The 14,459-nt window shown below is 36.0% G+C and overlaps 1 protein-coding gene across 1 annotated transcript in view; it reads right to left on the bottom strand.

The window, feature by feature from the left end:
• The window catches only part of DNAJC1 (DnaJ heat shock protein family (Hsp40) member C1), a 211,211-nt gene that overhangs the window by 88,126 nt on the left and 108,626 nt on the right, over positions 1–14,459 (bottom strand). Inside the window, exon 8 of the mRNA XM_081229510.1 lies at positions 8,493–8,656. Within this exon, the coding sequence (XP_081085636.1) occupies positions 8,493–8,656 (164 nt within the window). The remainder of the gene's footprint in view (positions 1–8,492; positions 8,657–14,459) is intronic.

Here is a 14,459-nt window from a genome sequence, read left to right as displayed (position 1 = left end):
AACTGTAGTGTATCCATACAATAGAATATTACTCAGCACTAAAAAGGGAAAACTATAGAAACATGAATAAATCTCACAACAGAGTATGCACTGTATGTTCCTACATACATAATATGTTAGATCATGCAAACTAACCCACTATGGATTATTATTCAGTGATAAAAAGAAACAAACTACTGATACACTCAAACACTTGGAGGTATCTTAAGGGCATAATGTGAGTAAAAAAAAAGTCAATCTGAGCACCTAAATCTATAAAGCAAATATTAACAGAATAAAGGGAGAAATAGACAGCAATACAATAATAGTAGGAAACATTAATACCCCACTTGTATCAATGGGTACATCATCCAGATAGAAAATCAATGAGGAAGACTAGCCTTAAATGACATGTTAGACCAGACTGAATTAATAACATATACAGGACATTCCATCCAAAAGCAACAGAATACACATTTTTCTCAAGTACACATGGATCTCCAGGATAGATCAGATGTTAATTAGCCCACAAAACAAGTCCTAAATTTAAGAAGATTGAAATCATATCAAGCACCTTTTCCTACCACAATGGTACTGACATTAGAAATCAATTACAAGAAGAAAGCAAAACTCACAGATGTATGGTGATTAAGCATATGATCATCTGAATAGATGCATTTGACAAAACTGGACAAAAACATTCATTTATGGTAAAAACTCTCAACGAAGTGTGTATAGAGGGAATGCACCACAACATAATAAAGGCCGTATGTGACAAGCCCAAAGCTAACATCATACTGAACACATGAAAAGATGCTCAGCATCACTAATCAACAGGGAAATGCAAATCAAAACCATAATGAGATATCATCTCACACTTGTTAGAATGGCTATTTTCAAAAAGACAAGAAATAACAAGTGGTGGCAGGGATATGGAGAAAAGGGAACTCTTGTGCACTGTTGGTGGGAATGTATATTGGTCCAACCACTACAGAAATCAGTACAGAGATTCCTCAAAAAATTAAAAATAGAACTACCATATGATCTAGAAGTTCCACATCTGGGTATTTATCCAAAGAAAGTGAAAACACTAATTTGAAAAGATATATGCACCCCAATGTTTGTTGCAGACTACTTACAATAGCCAAGGTATGGAAAGGACTTCAGTGTCCTTTGATGGATGAATGGATATAGAAAATGTGACACACATCCACAGACACACACAGGAATATTATTCAGCCATAAAAAGAAGGAAATCTTACCATTTGTGACAACATGGATGGACCTTGAGGGCATTATGCTAAGTAAAATAAATCAGGTAGAGAAAGACAAAAACCAGGTGATCTCACTTTTTTAGAGGAATCTTAACAAAAACAAACAAAAACCAAGAAAACTAAGCTCAAAAAAAAAGAGAACAGACTGTTTTTTTTTCTTATAACTTTACTCATTTATTTGTTTTTATTTTTGGCTGTGTAGGGTCTTCGTTGTTGTGCGTGGGCTTTCTCTAGTTGTGGTGAGTGGGGGCTACTCTTTGTTGCAGTGTGTGGGGTTCTCATTGCAGTGGCTTCTCTTGTTGCGGAGCACGGGCTCTAGGCACGCGGGCTTCCACAGCTGTGGCTCACGGGCTCAGTAGTTGTGGCTCACAGGCTCTAGAGCGCAGGCTCAGTAGTTGTGGCGCATGGGCTTAGTTGCTTCATGGCGTGTGGGATCTTCCTGGACCAGGGCTGGAACTTGTGTCCCCTGAATTGGCAGGTGGATTCCTAATCACTGCACCACCAGGGAAGGCCCAGACTGGTTTTTATAAGAGGTGTGGCTGTGGCAGTGACGGGTGAATGAAATGGGTGAAAGGGTACAAATAAATAAGTCATGGGGATGTCATGTACAGCATGGTGACTATACTTAATAACACTGTACTGCATATTTGAAAGTTGCTAGGAGAGTAGATCTTAAAAGTTCTCATCACAAAAAAAATTTTTGTAACTATGTGTGGTGATGGGTGTTAACTATACTTACTGTGGTGATTCCTTTGCAATCCATACAAAGTCAAGGGACTTCCCTGGTGGCGCAGTGGTTAAGAATCCGCCTGCCAACTCAGGGGGCACGGGTTCAAGCCCTGGTCCCACGTGCCACGGAGCAACTAAGCCCATGCACCACAACTACTGAGCCTGCATTCTAGAGCCCGTGCACTGCAACTACTGAGCCCGTGTGCCACAACTACTGAAGCCCATGTGCCTAGAGCCCATGCTCCATTAACAAGAGAAGCCACCGCAATGAGAACCCTGTGTACCTCAACGAAGAGTAACCCCCCTCTCACCACAACTAGAGAAAGCCCGCGCACAGCAACAAGGACCCAACACAGCCAAAAATAAATAAATAAAAATAAATTTATTAAAAAAATACATACAAAGTCGAATCATTATGTTGTAAATATGAAGCTAATATGTTATATGCCAATTACACCTCACTAAAAAAGAGAAAGGAATAAAAATGAAAAGGCATTAAAAAATGTCTACCTCAAGAGGTCACACAATGAATGATTCCGTTTATATAATGTTCTCAAAATGACAAAACTCCAGAGAAAGAATAAATTAATGGTTGTCAGAGGTTAAGGACGGTGGGAAGGTGATGGGTGTGAATATAAAGAAGCATGAGTGATGTATTTGTGTTCTGCATCTTGACTAGTTCTATATCTTTACTGCAGTGGTTGTTACATTAATCTACACATGTGATAAAATGGCATACAACTATACACAGCCATCGTACTTCATGTCAATTTCTTGGTTTTGAAATTGTATTGTAGTTACGTAAGATATAACTATCAGGGAAAACTGGGTTAAAGGTACATTAGAAGTCTGTGTATTGTCAAATCATATCAAATCAAATGGGTTTAAGAAAGCAAGGTGGTTTAATAGTAGAAACACAATCTATATAATTCATCTCATTAACAAAATAAAGGTCAAAACGCTATAATCATCGTAACTGACACAAAAAATATTTGATAACATTTTACAACATTCATTTTTAATAAATAAAACTTCTTAGCAAATCTAGGAAGAAATTCTGATTTTTAGATTCACAGTGGGACATTAACAAAAATGGCAGAGTAAGGAACTCCAAACCTACTCTTATAAAAGCAACAAAAAAATGGTCAGAATCTATCAGAATCAAGTTTTTCTAAACTCTGGAAATTAATCAAAGGCTTGCAGTACTATGGGTAACATGTACTAAAGAAAGACAGCTGATTCTTGATAAGACCAGCAACCTCTGTGCTACATTAACTTACCCCAGTCTTATTCCCTGTTCCACAGCTCGGCACTACCTATGAAAATAACAACCATATTCTTGATTGTGGAGGGAGCAGAATGAACTAATTTTCAAGGAACTGTAATCATTTGTTTTGATCTGTTTCGTGGCTCCTTGGAAGATCAAAAGGCTTGTCTTTATTTTGCCTAACTGAAAACTGGCCTAATTCTAAAAGCTCTTCCTTGGGGGCATTTTGGGAAAGTGGTTACTGTCTAGTATCTTAGCCACTGCTTCCTGAGGCAACAGAAAAAAGCTGGGCAAACAACAGATTAACCAAAAAGCTTGAGAAGAAAGGCTGAGGAATAAGATGCTCTGAGAATCTAGGCCACGTGCATGCTCAAGGCTGTGAGCATGTTCAGAAAAGACCTGAGAAGGACTTAAGTTCTCACCTGCTGTTGATCTTGAGGCTCTCTGGAAGCAGAAAGTAAAAGCTAAGGCAGAATTGTCAACTGCCTGACTGGGTGTGGAAGCTGAGCCCCAACACATACACAGAGCCCATGGCAAAGACTGGAAGAAATTTTGGCTCCAGGCATTCAAGGAAATCTCTGTCCAATTATTAGCTGATCACTAAGCTAATTGAATAGAGACTTCGGTGGCTACACAAAACAAAAGAAACAGAGTTTGTAGAATTAGTACAGAAAAGTCAGTAAACAAACAAACAACAACTACAATAAGCCAAACATAACAATAAATCCTGGAAAGGGGAGAGAATCTGATTTTTTCAGAGTCGCAACTAATAACAGTCACAATACCCAGTCTTCAACAGGAATGATAACTGCCATACCTGCAAAGAAACAATATAGTCTGGCCCAAATAAAGGAAAAAATAAATAGAAACTGTGCCTGAGGGAGACCAGACATTGGAATTTCTAGGCAAAAGCTTTAAATCAGCTATTTTAAATATTCAACAAGCTAAAGGAAACCATGCCCAAAAAAACTAAAGGAAAATATGAGAACAATGTGTCACCTAGTTGAGAATAAATCAATAAATAGGTAGAAATTGTTAAAAGGAATAAAATAGAAATTCTGAGGGTGAAAAGTGCAATAACAAATTAAGAATTCACTAGAGGGGCTCAACAGCAGATTTGAGCAGGCAGAAAAAGAATCAGCAAACTGACAAATAAACCCACTGAGATTATCTGGTCTGAAGAACAGAAAGAAAAGAGAATTAAGAAAAATAAGCAAAGCCTCAGAGGCCTGTGGGATACCATTAAACATATCAACATATGCTTAATACGAGTAACAGAAAGGCGAAAGGTGGAAGGGGAAGGGGGGGTGAGAGAGAAAGAGAGAATATTTGAAGAATAATGGTCAAAACTTCTAAAATTTGAAGCTCAATGAACTTCAAAAGGATAAATCACAGGAATCCACATCTACATACATCACAGTCAAACTGATCAAAAGCTAAAGACAAAGAAAGAATCTTCAGAACAGGAAAGGACAAGTAACTCATCATGTACAAGCGATCATCAATAAGATTAACATCTGATTTCTAATCAGAAACCAGAAGGTAGTGGGATGATGTACTCAAAGTGCTGAAAGAAAAGAACAGTCAAACCAAAATTATTTATCTGGCAAAACTATCCTTCAAAAATGAAGGAAAAATTTTGACAATCCCAGATAAACAAAAAGTGAGAGCGTTTGTTGCTAGCAGTCTGGCCCTACAAGTGCTTAAAGGGACTCCTTCAGAACGAAATGAAGGGACATTAGACAGTTACTCAATGGCATATGAAGAAATAAACACCAGGATAGGTGTTTTTGTATTTACACAGGTAAATATAGAAAACAGCATAAATGTAATTTTTGTTTGTAATTCTTTTTTAAGCTCACTAAAAGACAACTGCATAAAGCAACAGTTATAAATCTAAGTTGACAGGCACACAATATATACAGATTTAATCTGTGACAATAACACATTATATGGCGGAAAGTTTAACACTACTGAAACTAAGTTGGCATTAATCCTAACTAGACTGTTATAAATTAAGATGTTAATGTAATCCCTAGAGAAACCACAAAATATATGTCTGAACAAAGACCTGTATGTGAATGTTCATAGCATTTTTATCATAGTCCCAAAGTGGAATCAAACTAAATATCCATTAGCTAAAGAATGGATAAACAGTATGTGACATATCCATATGATGGAATATTATTTAGCCATAAGAAGAAATGAAGTACTGTTAAATAACACAACCCTGAATACTTTATGCCAAGCAAAACACAAAAGGCCACATACTGTATGATACCAATTACGTGAAATGCCTAGAATAGGCAAATCCATAGACAGAAAGAAGATTAGCAGTTGTCAGGGAAGGGGAGAGAGGAGAATTGGAGCTAACTGCTAACAAGTAGAGGGTTATTTATTTATTTTTTTGGTGTGATGAAAATCTTGATTAGATAGTGGTGATGGTTGCACAACATAGTGAATAGACTACAACCACTCAACTGTGTGCACTTTTAAATGGTGAATTTTATGTTATGTGAAGTGTGTTTCAGTAAAATATGCTGTAGAAAGCCTACAGCATATATCACGTTTAACAGTTAAACAATAAAAGCATATATAATTTTAATAATGAAATAAAACTTCTAATAAAGAAAGTTTTGAGATTGGAAATGAAACAAAGATACTTATTATATCACTTTTATTCTACATGTACTAGAGATCCTTAGCACAAAAGAAAAAAAAAGTGTAATACTCAGAGAAACTGTTAAAATTAAAAAATAAATTTAGCAAGGTTGCAGGATACAAGGTTATTATACAAAAATCAATTGTATTTCTATACAGCAAATATAATTGGAAAGTGAAGTTTAAAAAAACAATATCATATATGTCATCTAAAAACACTAAATGACCAGGAATAAATTTTTTTAAACGTGTAGTATATACACAGAAAAACCTGTAACACATTAAAAAAAATTTTTTAAAGACCTGTATGAATGGATTTATTCATGGGTTGTAGAGTCAATACTGTCTGGATGCCAGGTCTTCCAAAATTAATCTATACATTCAATGTAATCCCAATTGAATATCTCAGCTGAATAATTTGTGGAAAATGGCAAGTTACTTCAAAAATTTATATGTGAGGGCTTCCCTGGTGGTGCGGTGGTTAAGAATCCGCCTGCCAATGCAGGGGACACGGGTTCAAGCCCTGGTCCGGGAAGATCCCACATGCCGTGAAGCAACTAAGCACGTGCGCCACAACTACTAAGTCTGCGCTCTAGAGCCGAAGCCACAACTACTGAGCCCACGAACCACAACTACTGAAGCCCACGTGCCTAGAGCCCGTGCTCCGCAACAAGAGAAGCCGCTGCAACGAGAAGCCTGTGCACCACCAGGAAGAGTAGCCCCCACTTGCCACGACTAGAGAAAGCCCACGTGCAGCAATGAAGACCCAACGCAGCCAAAAATAAAATAAAATTAAATTAATTAAAAAAAAATTATATGTGAATGTAAAGTGGAAATCTTATAGGAGGAAAACTAAGTTGGAAAATTACTATACCAAATATCTAGTACATAGCTACAGTAATTAAGATTATGTGGTATCAGCACAAGCATGGAGAAATAGATTAATGGAACAAAGCAGAAAGTCTAGAAACAGACCACATGGTTATGGACACTTGTTCTATAATAAAGGTGGCATTTGAAGAGCTGTAGGAAGCAGTCTTTTCTTTAACTGGTATTGGGTCAATTGGTTTGGAAAACTTTTGAAAAAATATTAAACTTGATCATTACTTTACAATAAACACAAAGTCCAGGGGATTATGAATCTAAATGTAAAAAGTAGAATACTAAAGCTTCTAGAAAAATTTGGAAATATCTTTATGACTGCAAAGTGGGAAAAGATTTCTTAAACACAACACAAACATCAAATAAAGGAAAGGAAAAGATTGATGATTAAAATTAATTACTCTGGTCATCAAAAGACACCATTAAGATAATGAAAAGGCAAGCCAAAGTGGGAGAAAACATGTGCAAAGATTCACTTCTGAAACACATTAAAAACCTCTTTACAAATCAGTGAGAAAAAACACAGGCAACCCAATAAAAAAAAAGACTTGAAAAGGCATTTCACATAGGAGAGTATCAGTGTCCAATAAACATAAGAAAAAGTGTTTAAACTTATTCATCAAAGGTTATGCAAATTAAACCATAATTAAATATGACTACACACCTAACTCTATGGTTAAAAACATAAAAGACTTGACCCAGTGTTAGCAAGGATGTAAAGTAACTGAAGTTTTCAGATCCTGTTGCTGAGCTATAAATTGATACAAACATTGAAAAAAAAAAGTATTCAGAATTATTTACTAAAGCTGACCCTGCAACTTAACTCCAAAAATAGAAATTTACACATACGTGTACTGAAAGTACAATAGTGTGCAAAGGAAACTTACTCATTATAGTCAAAAACTGGAAACATCAATCTCCAACAAAAATAAATTGTGCTATATTTCTAAATGGATTATACAGCAAAGAAAATGAACAAATTACTGCTACACACAATAATGAATAACTATCACAAATACTATATGAAGAGAGGAAAGCAGATGCAAAATAGTACATATGGAATGTGTTATGGACTGAAGGTCTGTGTCCATCCCCCCATCCATATGTTGCAATCCTAACCCCCAATGTGATGGTAGTAGGGGGTGGGGGCCTTTGGGGGTTCATTAGGTCATGAGGGTGGAGCCCTCATGAATGGGATTAGTGCCCTTACGAAAGAGACCCCAGAGAGCTCTCTCACCTCTTCCACCATGTGAGGACACAGCAAGAAGACTGCTGTCTATGTATAGGAAGAGGACCCTCACCAGACACCGAATCTGCCGGCGTCTTGATCTTGAACTTCCCAGTCTTCAGAACTGTGAGAAATAAATGTTTGTTGTTTAAACCACCCAGTCTATTATATTTTTGTTACAGCAGCCTGAATGGACTAAGACAGGACGATTCCAGTTATAAACTTCGAACAGCAGGAAAAACTAATCTATGGTTAGAAGTCAGGATAATCATTATCTTTGTAGAAGAAAAGAAAGGTAGTGACCAGGATGAAGCATGAGTGTGGCTTCTGTACACTGGCAATGTTCTATTTCTTGATCTTGGCAATGGTTAACTTGATTTACCATGTGATAGTTTACTGAGCTGTACGTCTATATTTTATGTACTTTTCAGTATGTATTTTACTCAATTAAAACAAAAATTTAAAAATTTACCTGTTTTTTCTGTGTTCTGTTCCTGTTTTCCAGCCAATCATCCATTTGCTCCTCAATTTCTTCTATAGAAGTTCCATGATCATAAGATTGAATATATGTGCTTTCTAAAGGCGTATATACAGGAAATTCAGGTTTTGGTTTTTTTACTTTAACTTTCTTCTGCTCTAAAAAAAAAAAGTTTAAAGAACCAATCAATAACATAATAGCTTCTAACATTTTATTCATAGACCATTCTTGAAAGAACACATAAATATATATTGTTCTTTCATCAAAATAGAATTGCTTTGCTATAAATAGTTAGCTGTAAGTTTTATTGTGCCCTATCCACTGCACTGTTTTAAAATAAAACTCACAGGTGCTAATGATAGAAGATTATGATATAACCATCATATCAATTTGTATATATCTTTAGTGTTCAAACGACTGTTCATGAAACATTTCATTATGGCATAGTGAAAAGAGCCTGGTCATTAGTGTTTTAATCCTACCTTTACTATCTAATAGTTGCACAATACTGGGCAAGTAACTTAACCCTTAGAACAAGTGTCCATTTTCTCTTCTGTAAAAGGGAGCTATATCTAACCTCATAAAGTTGATGTGAGGAGAATTATATATCTCCTAACATACTACTTGGCAGAAAGTTAGCTCTTAATGGCATACATTCATCTTTTCAATATTTTACAAATGCAAAATATAATCTGGCAACATCAAGGGTAGTTATCAATAGACACTTATCAATTTATCAATTGGCCTCTCCATTAAATCCCTTTCTGATTAGAGAGTTAACACTGAGAAGCAACTTCACTCTTGATTACTACTGTCAAACTCATCCATCCTTATAACCATATCTTCTCCATCCTCTGTGTATCTGTTATAATGCTAACGTAATAAAATTAATATGATATTGGCATATGAAGAGACAAATTCCTAGAACAGAGAATTCATAAATATTTCAGTTCAGTGGGAAAAGGATCTATTAAATGATGCTGGCACAAATGAATACCCATTTGAAAGAAAATTGGACACAGCCTTACAATCTATACCAAAATAAATCCCAGTTGGATAAGAGACTTGACTTTAAAAACCAAAACAATAAAAATCTTGCAAAAAGAAATCTAAAATACTACCTGTACTATTTAAAGGAAGACAAAATCTTAACTAAGACTGAAAACCCAAATGCTATAAAAAAAAGATAAAAGACAGAATAAACAAATCAAGAAATAACAGATTTGGAAAGATCATCTACAATTCAGAGTACAAACAGAAGACTGATATGTAGAATAGATAAAGAGATCTTATAAACTGACAAGAGGATAGGCAGCCCAATAGAGAAAAATGGCCAAAAATAATGTGCATTAAGAATACAGTGTTATGGGAAGAGTTCTACTTAACAAGGCTGTTACCTTTCTAGAAATTACATGGTATCTAATACCATATTTTATCCTATACTGCTTCAGTACCTTTATACATCCAGGCTTTTGAAATGGTGACTTAAAAAGAAAAAAACAACACCCTAATACCAAAATAGGAAATTAGTAACTTAAATGATATATGAGTCTAATTTAAAAGTATAAAAACATAGTGTCACCAGAGTACAATATGAGCCCAAATAGGAGGCCAGGTTTCCTTGTTTTTCAAAACTGTTTTTCAGAAAAGAGGAAGAAACAGTATAAATGACTCCTTATGGGGACTTCCCTGGTGGCACAGTGGTTAAGAATCCGCCTGCCAATGCAGCGGATATGGGTTTGAGCCCTGGTCCGGGAAGAACCCACATGCTGCAGAGCAACTAAGCCCACGCGCCACAACTACTGAAGCCCGTGTGCCTAGAGCCCGTGCTCTGCAACAAGAGAAGCCACCACAATGGGAAGCCCACACTGCAACGAAGAACAGCCCTGCTCACTGCAACTAGAGAAAGCCCACGCGCAGCAATGAAGACCCAATGCAGCCAAATTTTAAAAAAAAGAAAGATTCCTTATGAAGTTGGTCGTATTACTCAATTTTTCACAATTTCTTTATTTTGAGCAACAAATTATTGTTAAGGGAAAATACACATAAACTAGAACGTATCTCATGGCTACTAATTTTGGTTGCTTATAGAGAATCAGTTATAAAAAGGAAGCAAATAAATTTGGTTTATTTCTGGGGTGTTTATCACAATTGCAAGTATTTGAATCTTTTAAAATATGCATTTTAAAAAATCACTTAAAAAATAATACAAAACTTCCACTCCTGGAAAAATGAAGAAGTACTTTTTCATAGTCCTCTCACTAAGAAAAACTAAAAATTCTAAATGTTATATATGAAACAAACAGAAGAATAATCTGAATGTTGGAGAGAAGACAGACCAACTAGGAATGGCAGGACCCAATGGGTACCAAGGTGGTAATTTCCCTGGGTTTCTTACAGCCTCATATATCCGAGACTTGGTCCCAGAGAAGCTTGCAACCCAAAAACACTGAAAGGCACAGAAATAATAATGGTAATATTAAAAAATTTAAAAAGCTTTCTCTTTCCAGCCAAAAGGACCAGAAAAGCAGCAGCATATCAAGATAAACTTTTAGATAATAACCGATCTACTTCAGGCAAACAACACAGGAAAAACTATGGCCACACCCCACCCCCATGCCAGCAAAGGCTAGTGGGAAGCCTAGACTTCTGCCATAGTGAGGCTGTAATGAGGCACCCCAATCTCAGGGTGATGTGGGAGAAGGCTGTGTAAGAAGCCAAGCTTTCATATCTGCTGAGAGGTGATGGGGATCCCCCTTCCCATGTGGAAACAGCAGAGACTAAGTTGGTAGTCCGGGTTTCCAAATCTACCCAGGGATAATGAGGTGTCCCTCCTCCTCCCTGCCAGGGTGGTTTCAGAGGAAGCCTATCAGGGCTTTCACAACTGTCCAGCTGAGGCACCCCTGCCCCCCACAATGTCAGGGGAGGCCAGGTGGCAAGCAGTAAGTAGACATCTTGCTTATCCCAGCCAGGCTGTGGTAAGTGGAGACCTACTGGCAAGCAGGAGCACCCACACCCACCCAACCCTGAAAGGATTCACAACCAGCCTCCCCCTCAGCTGTAATACATGTCATGAAGGGAACCTGGAATTCCACTCCTACCTGACTGTAACAGGGCAGCAACCCTCCCCTTTCTACTGCTAGGCTTTGTTAGAGAACACCAGGTAAAATAGAGGATTTAAATAAGATCCAGAGTCTTATAAAACCTGAAATGTCCAAGTTTTAATAAAAAAAAAAAAGTCACTCATCATACCAAGAACCAAGAATATCTCTATTTGAATGAAAAAGATAATCAATAGATGCCAACAGATGAAAGAGACATCCAAATTATCTGACTAGGATTTTAACACAGCCATATAAAAATGGTTTGACAAGCAATAATACACATTCTTAAAACACAGGAAGAAATAAAAAGTCAACAGCAAAGAAACAGAAGAACCAAATAGAAATACCAGAACTGAAAAGTATGCTAACTGAATTTGGCACATTTTACAAGTGCAAAATTCAAACAACTGTCAACTCAAAATTCCATATTTAGTGAAAATATTCTTCAGGAATAAAGGGGAAACCAAGACCTCTGCAGACGAAGGAAAACTAAGAGAATCTGTTACCAGCAGACCTATCTGATAATAATGGCTAGTTATCTGAACAGAAAGGAAATCATAAAAGAAAAAGATCTTGGGCTTCCCTGGTGGCACAGTGGTTGGGAGTCCGCCTGCCGATGCAGGGGACGCGGGTTCGTGCCCCGGTCTGGGAGGATCCCGCATGCCGTGGGCGCTGAGCCTGCATGTCCGGAGCCTGTGCTCTGCTACGGGAGAGGCCGCAGCGGTGAGAGGCCCGCGTACCTCAAAAAAAAAAAAGAAAAAAAAAAAAAAAAAAGAAAAAGATCTTAAAATAGCTGGAAGGAGAAAGAACAAGAGTAAGAGTAAAAATATGGGTAAATACAATAGATTTTCCTCCTCCTCTTGAGTTTTCTATGTTATATCTGACAGCTGAATGGAAATTATAACATTCAATGTATGTAGAGAGAATATTTAAGACAGTTGTAAGTGGGAGACATAAATGGATGTAAAGTGAGGTAATGTTTCTATATATCACTTGAAATGGTAAATTGTTTACACCAGTAGATTGTAATAAGTTATGTATATATAACATAATACCTAGAGCACCCACTAAAAATGCTATACAAAATGATATACTAAAAAAACACTACAGATAAATTCAAATGGAATTCTAAAAAGAAAAACATTCGAGTAACCTACACAAGAAAGCAGAAAGAAGAAAACAGAACAAATAGAAAACAAAAAATAAAACGGCACACTTAAGCCCTAATATATCAATAACTACATTACAGGCAAATGGTCTAAATACACCAATTAAAAGATAAAGATTGGTACAGTGGATGAAAAACCACAACCTATGTATATGCTATCTACAAGAAACTTATTACAAATTAATCAAAACATTAATCAAAAGAAAACAGGAGTAACTAATTAATATCAGGTAAATAGAATTCAGAGCAAAGGAAATTACCCAAAAGATGCCCAAAGCAAGCAGAAGAAAGAAAATAATAAAAATAAGAACAAAAATCAATGAAACTGAAAAGAAAAGCAACAGAGAAAATCAATGAAACAAGGAATTGGATCTTTGAAAAGATCAATAAAACTGATATACATCTGGCAAAACTGACCAAAAAAGTGAGAAAACAGAAGTTAGCAGTATTTTAGCACTGAAACAGGAGAAATCACCACAGGACATGCAGACATCAAAAGGATAATAAAGTGAACAACGCTAAACACATAAGTTTGACAATTTGGGTGAAGTTGACCAACTGCTTGAAAAATACAAACTACCTTAATTCAATCATTAAATAGATATATGAAATAAGATATTTGAATAGCCTTGTATTTATAAAGGAGATTTAATTTATAATTTTAAAACTGCAAAAAGAAATATCCAGGCTTAGATGGCTTCACTAGAGAATTCTACCAAATGTTTAAAGAATTAACACCAATTCTACACAGCTTCTTTCAGAAAACAGAAGAGAGAAGACTTCCCAATTCATTATATGAGGGTACCCTGATACTGAAATCATACAAAGACAGTATAAAAAGAGAAAACTATAGGCCAGTATCTCTCATGAATATAGATGCAAAAATCCTTCACAAAATATGTGCAAAGAGAATTCAGCAATATATAAAAAGAATTATATACCATCATGGTATTTACTGCGGGGGGGTGCAAGTGTGGTTCCATATTCAAAATTCAATCAGTGTAATCCACAACATTAACAGGCCAAAGAGGAAATATCACACGATCATATTAATTGATGAAAAAAATTTAACAAAATTCAACACCCAGTCATGACTAAAAACTCAGAAAACTAGGAATAGAGGGAAACTTCCTTAACTTCATAAAGGGCATCTATAGAAAACATACAGCTAACACCCTACTTAATGGTGTAACACTAAATGCTTCCCCCCTAAGGTTTAGAACAGAGGAAGGATGCCCTGTCTCCCCACTCATGTTCAACATAGTTCTGGAAGTTCTAGACAGCAAAATATGGCATGAAAAGGAAATAAAATGCATACAAATTAAAAAGGAAAAAAATAAAATTATCCCTATTGTCATACTGACATGACTATCTACATAGAAAATGCAAAGAATCTACAGAAAAATTCCTAGAACTAATAAGTAAATCCAAAAAGGTGCAGGATACAATATCTACATACAAAATTCAACTGAATTTCTTTACTTAAAGTCAACATTTGGAGACTGAAATTAAAAACCCAATACCATTTAATCACTCAAAATAAAAAAAAAGAAACAGATGTAAATCTAAGAAGATACATAAATGATTTGCAAGCTAAAAACTTCAAAACACTAAAGAAATTAATGAAGATATAAATAAATGAAGAGATATATTCAACATAGTAAATAGGTCAATTCTCCTCAAATTGAT

Source organism: Mesoplodon bidens (assembly GCF_964165515.1).
Source record: "Mesoplodon bidens genome assembly, chromosome: 3".
NCBI classification, from domain to species: Eukaryota; Metazoa; Chordata; class Mammalia; order Artiodactyla; family Ziphiidae; genus Mesoplodon; species Mesoplodon bidens.
The sequence above is the reverse complement of the archived record's forward strand: the minus strand, read 5'-3'. Positions and strand labels throughout refer to the sequence as shown.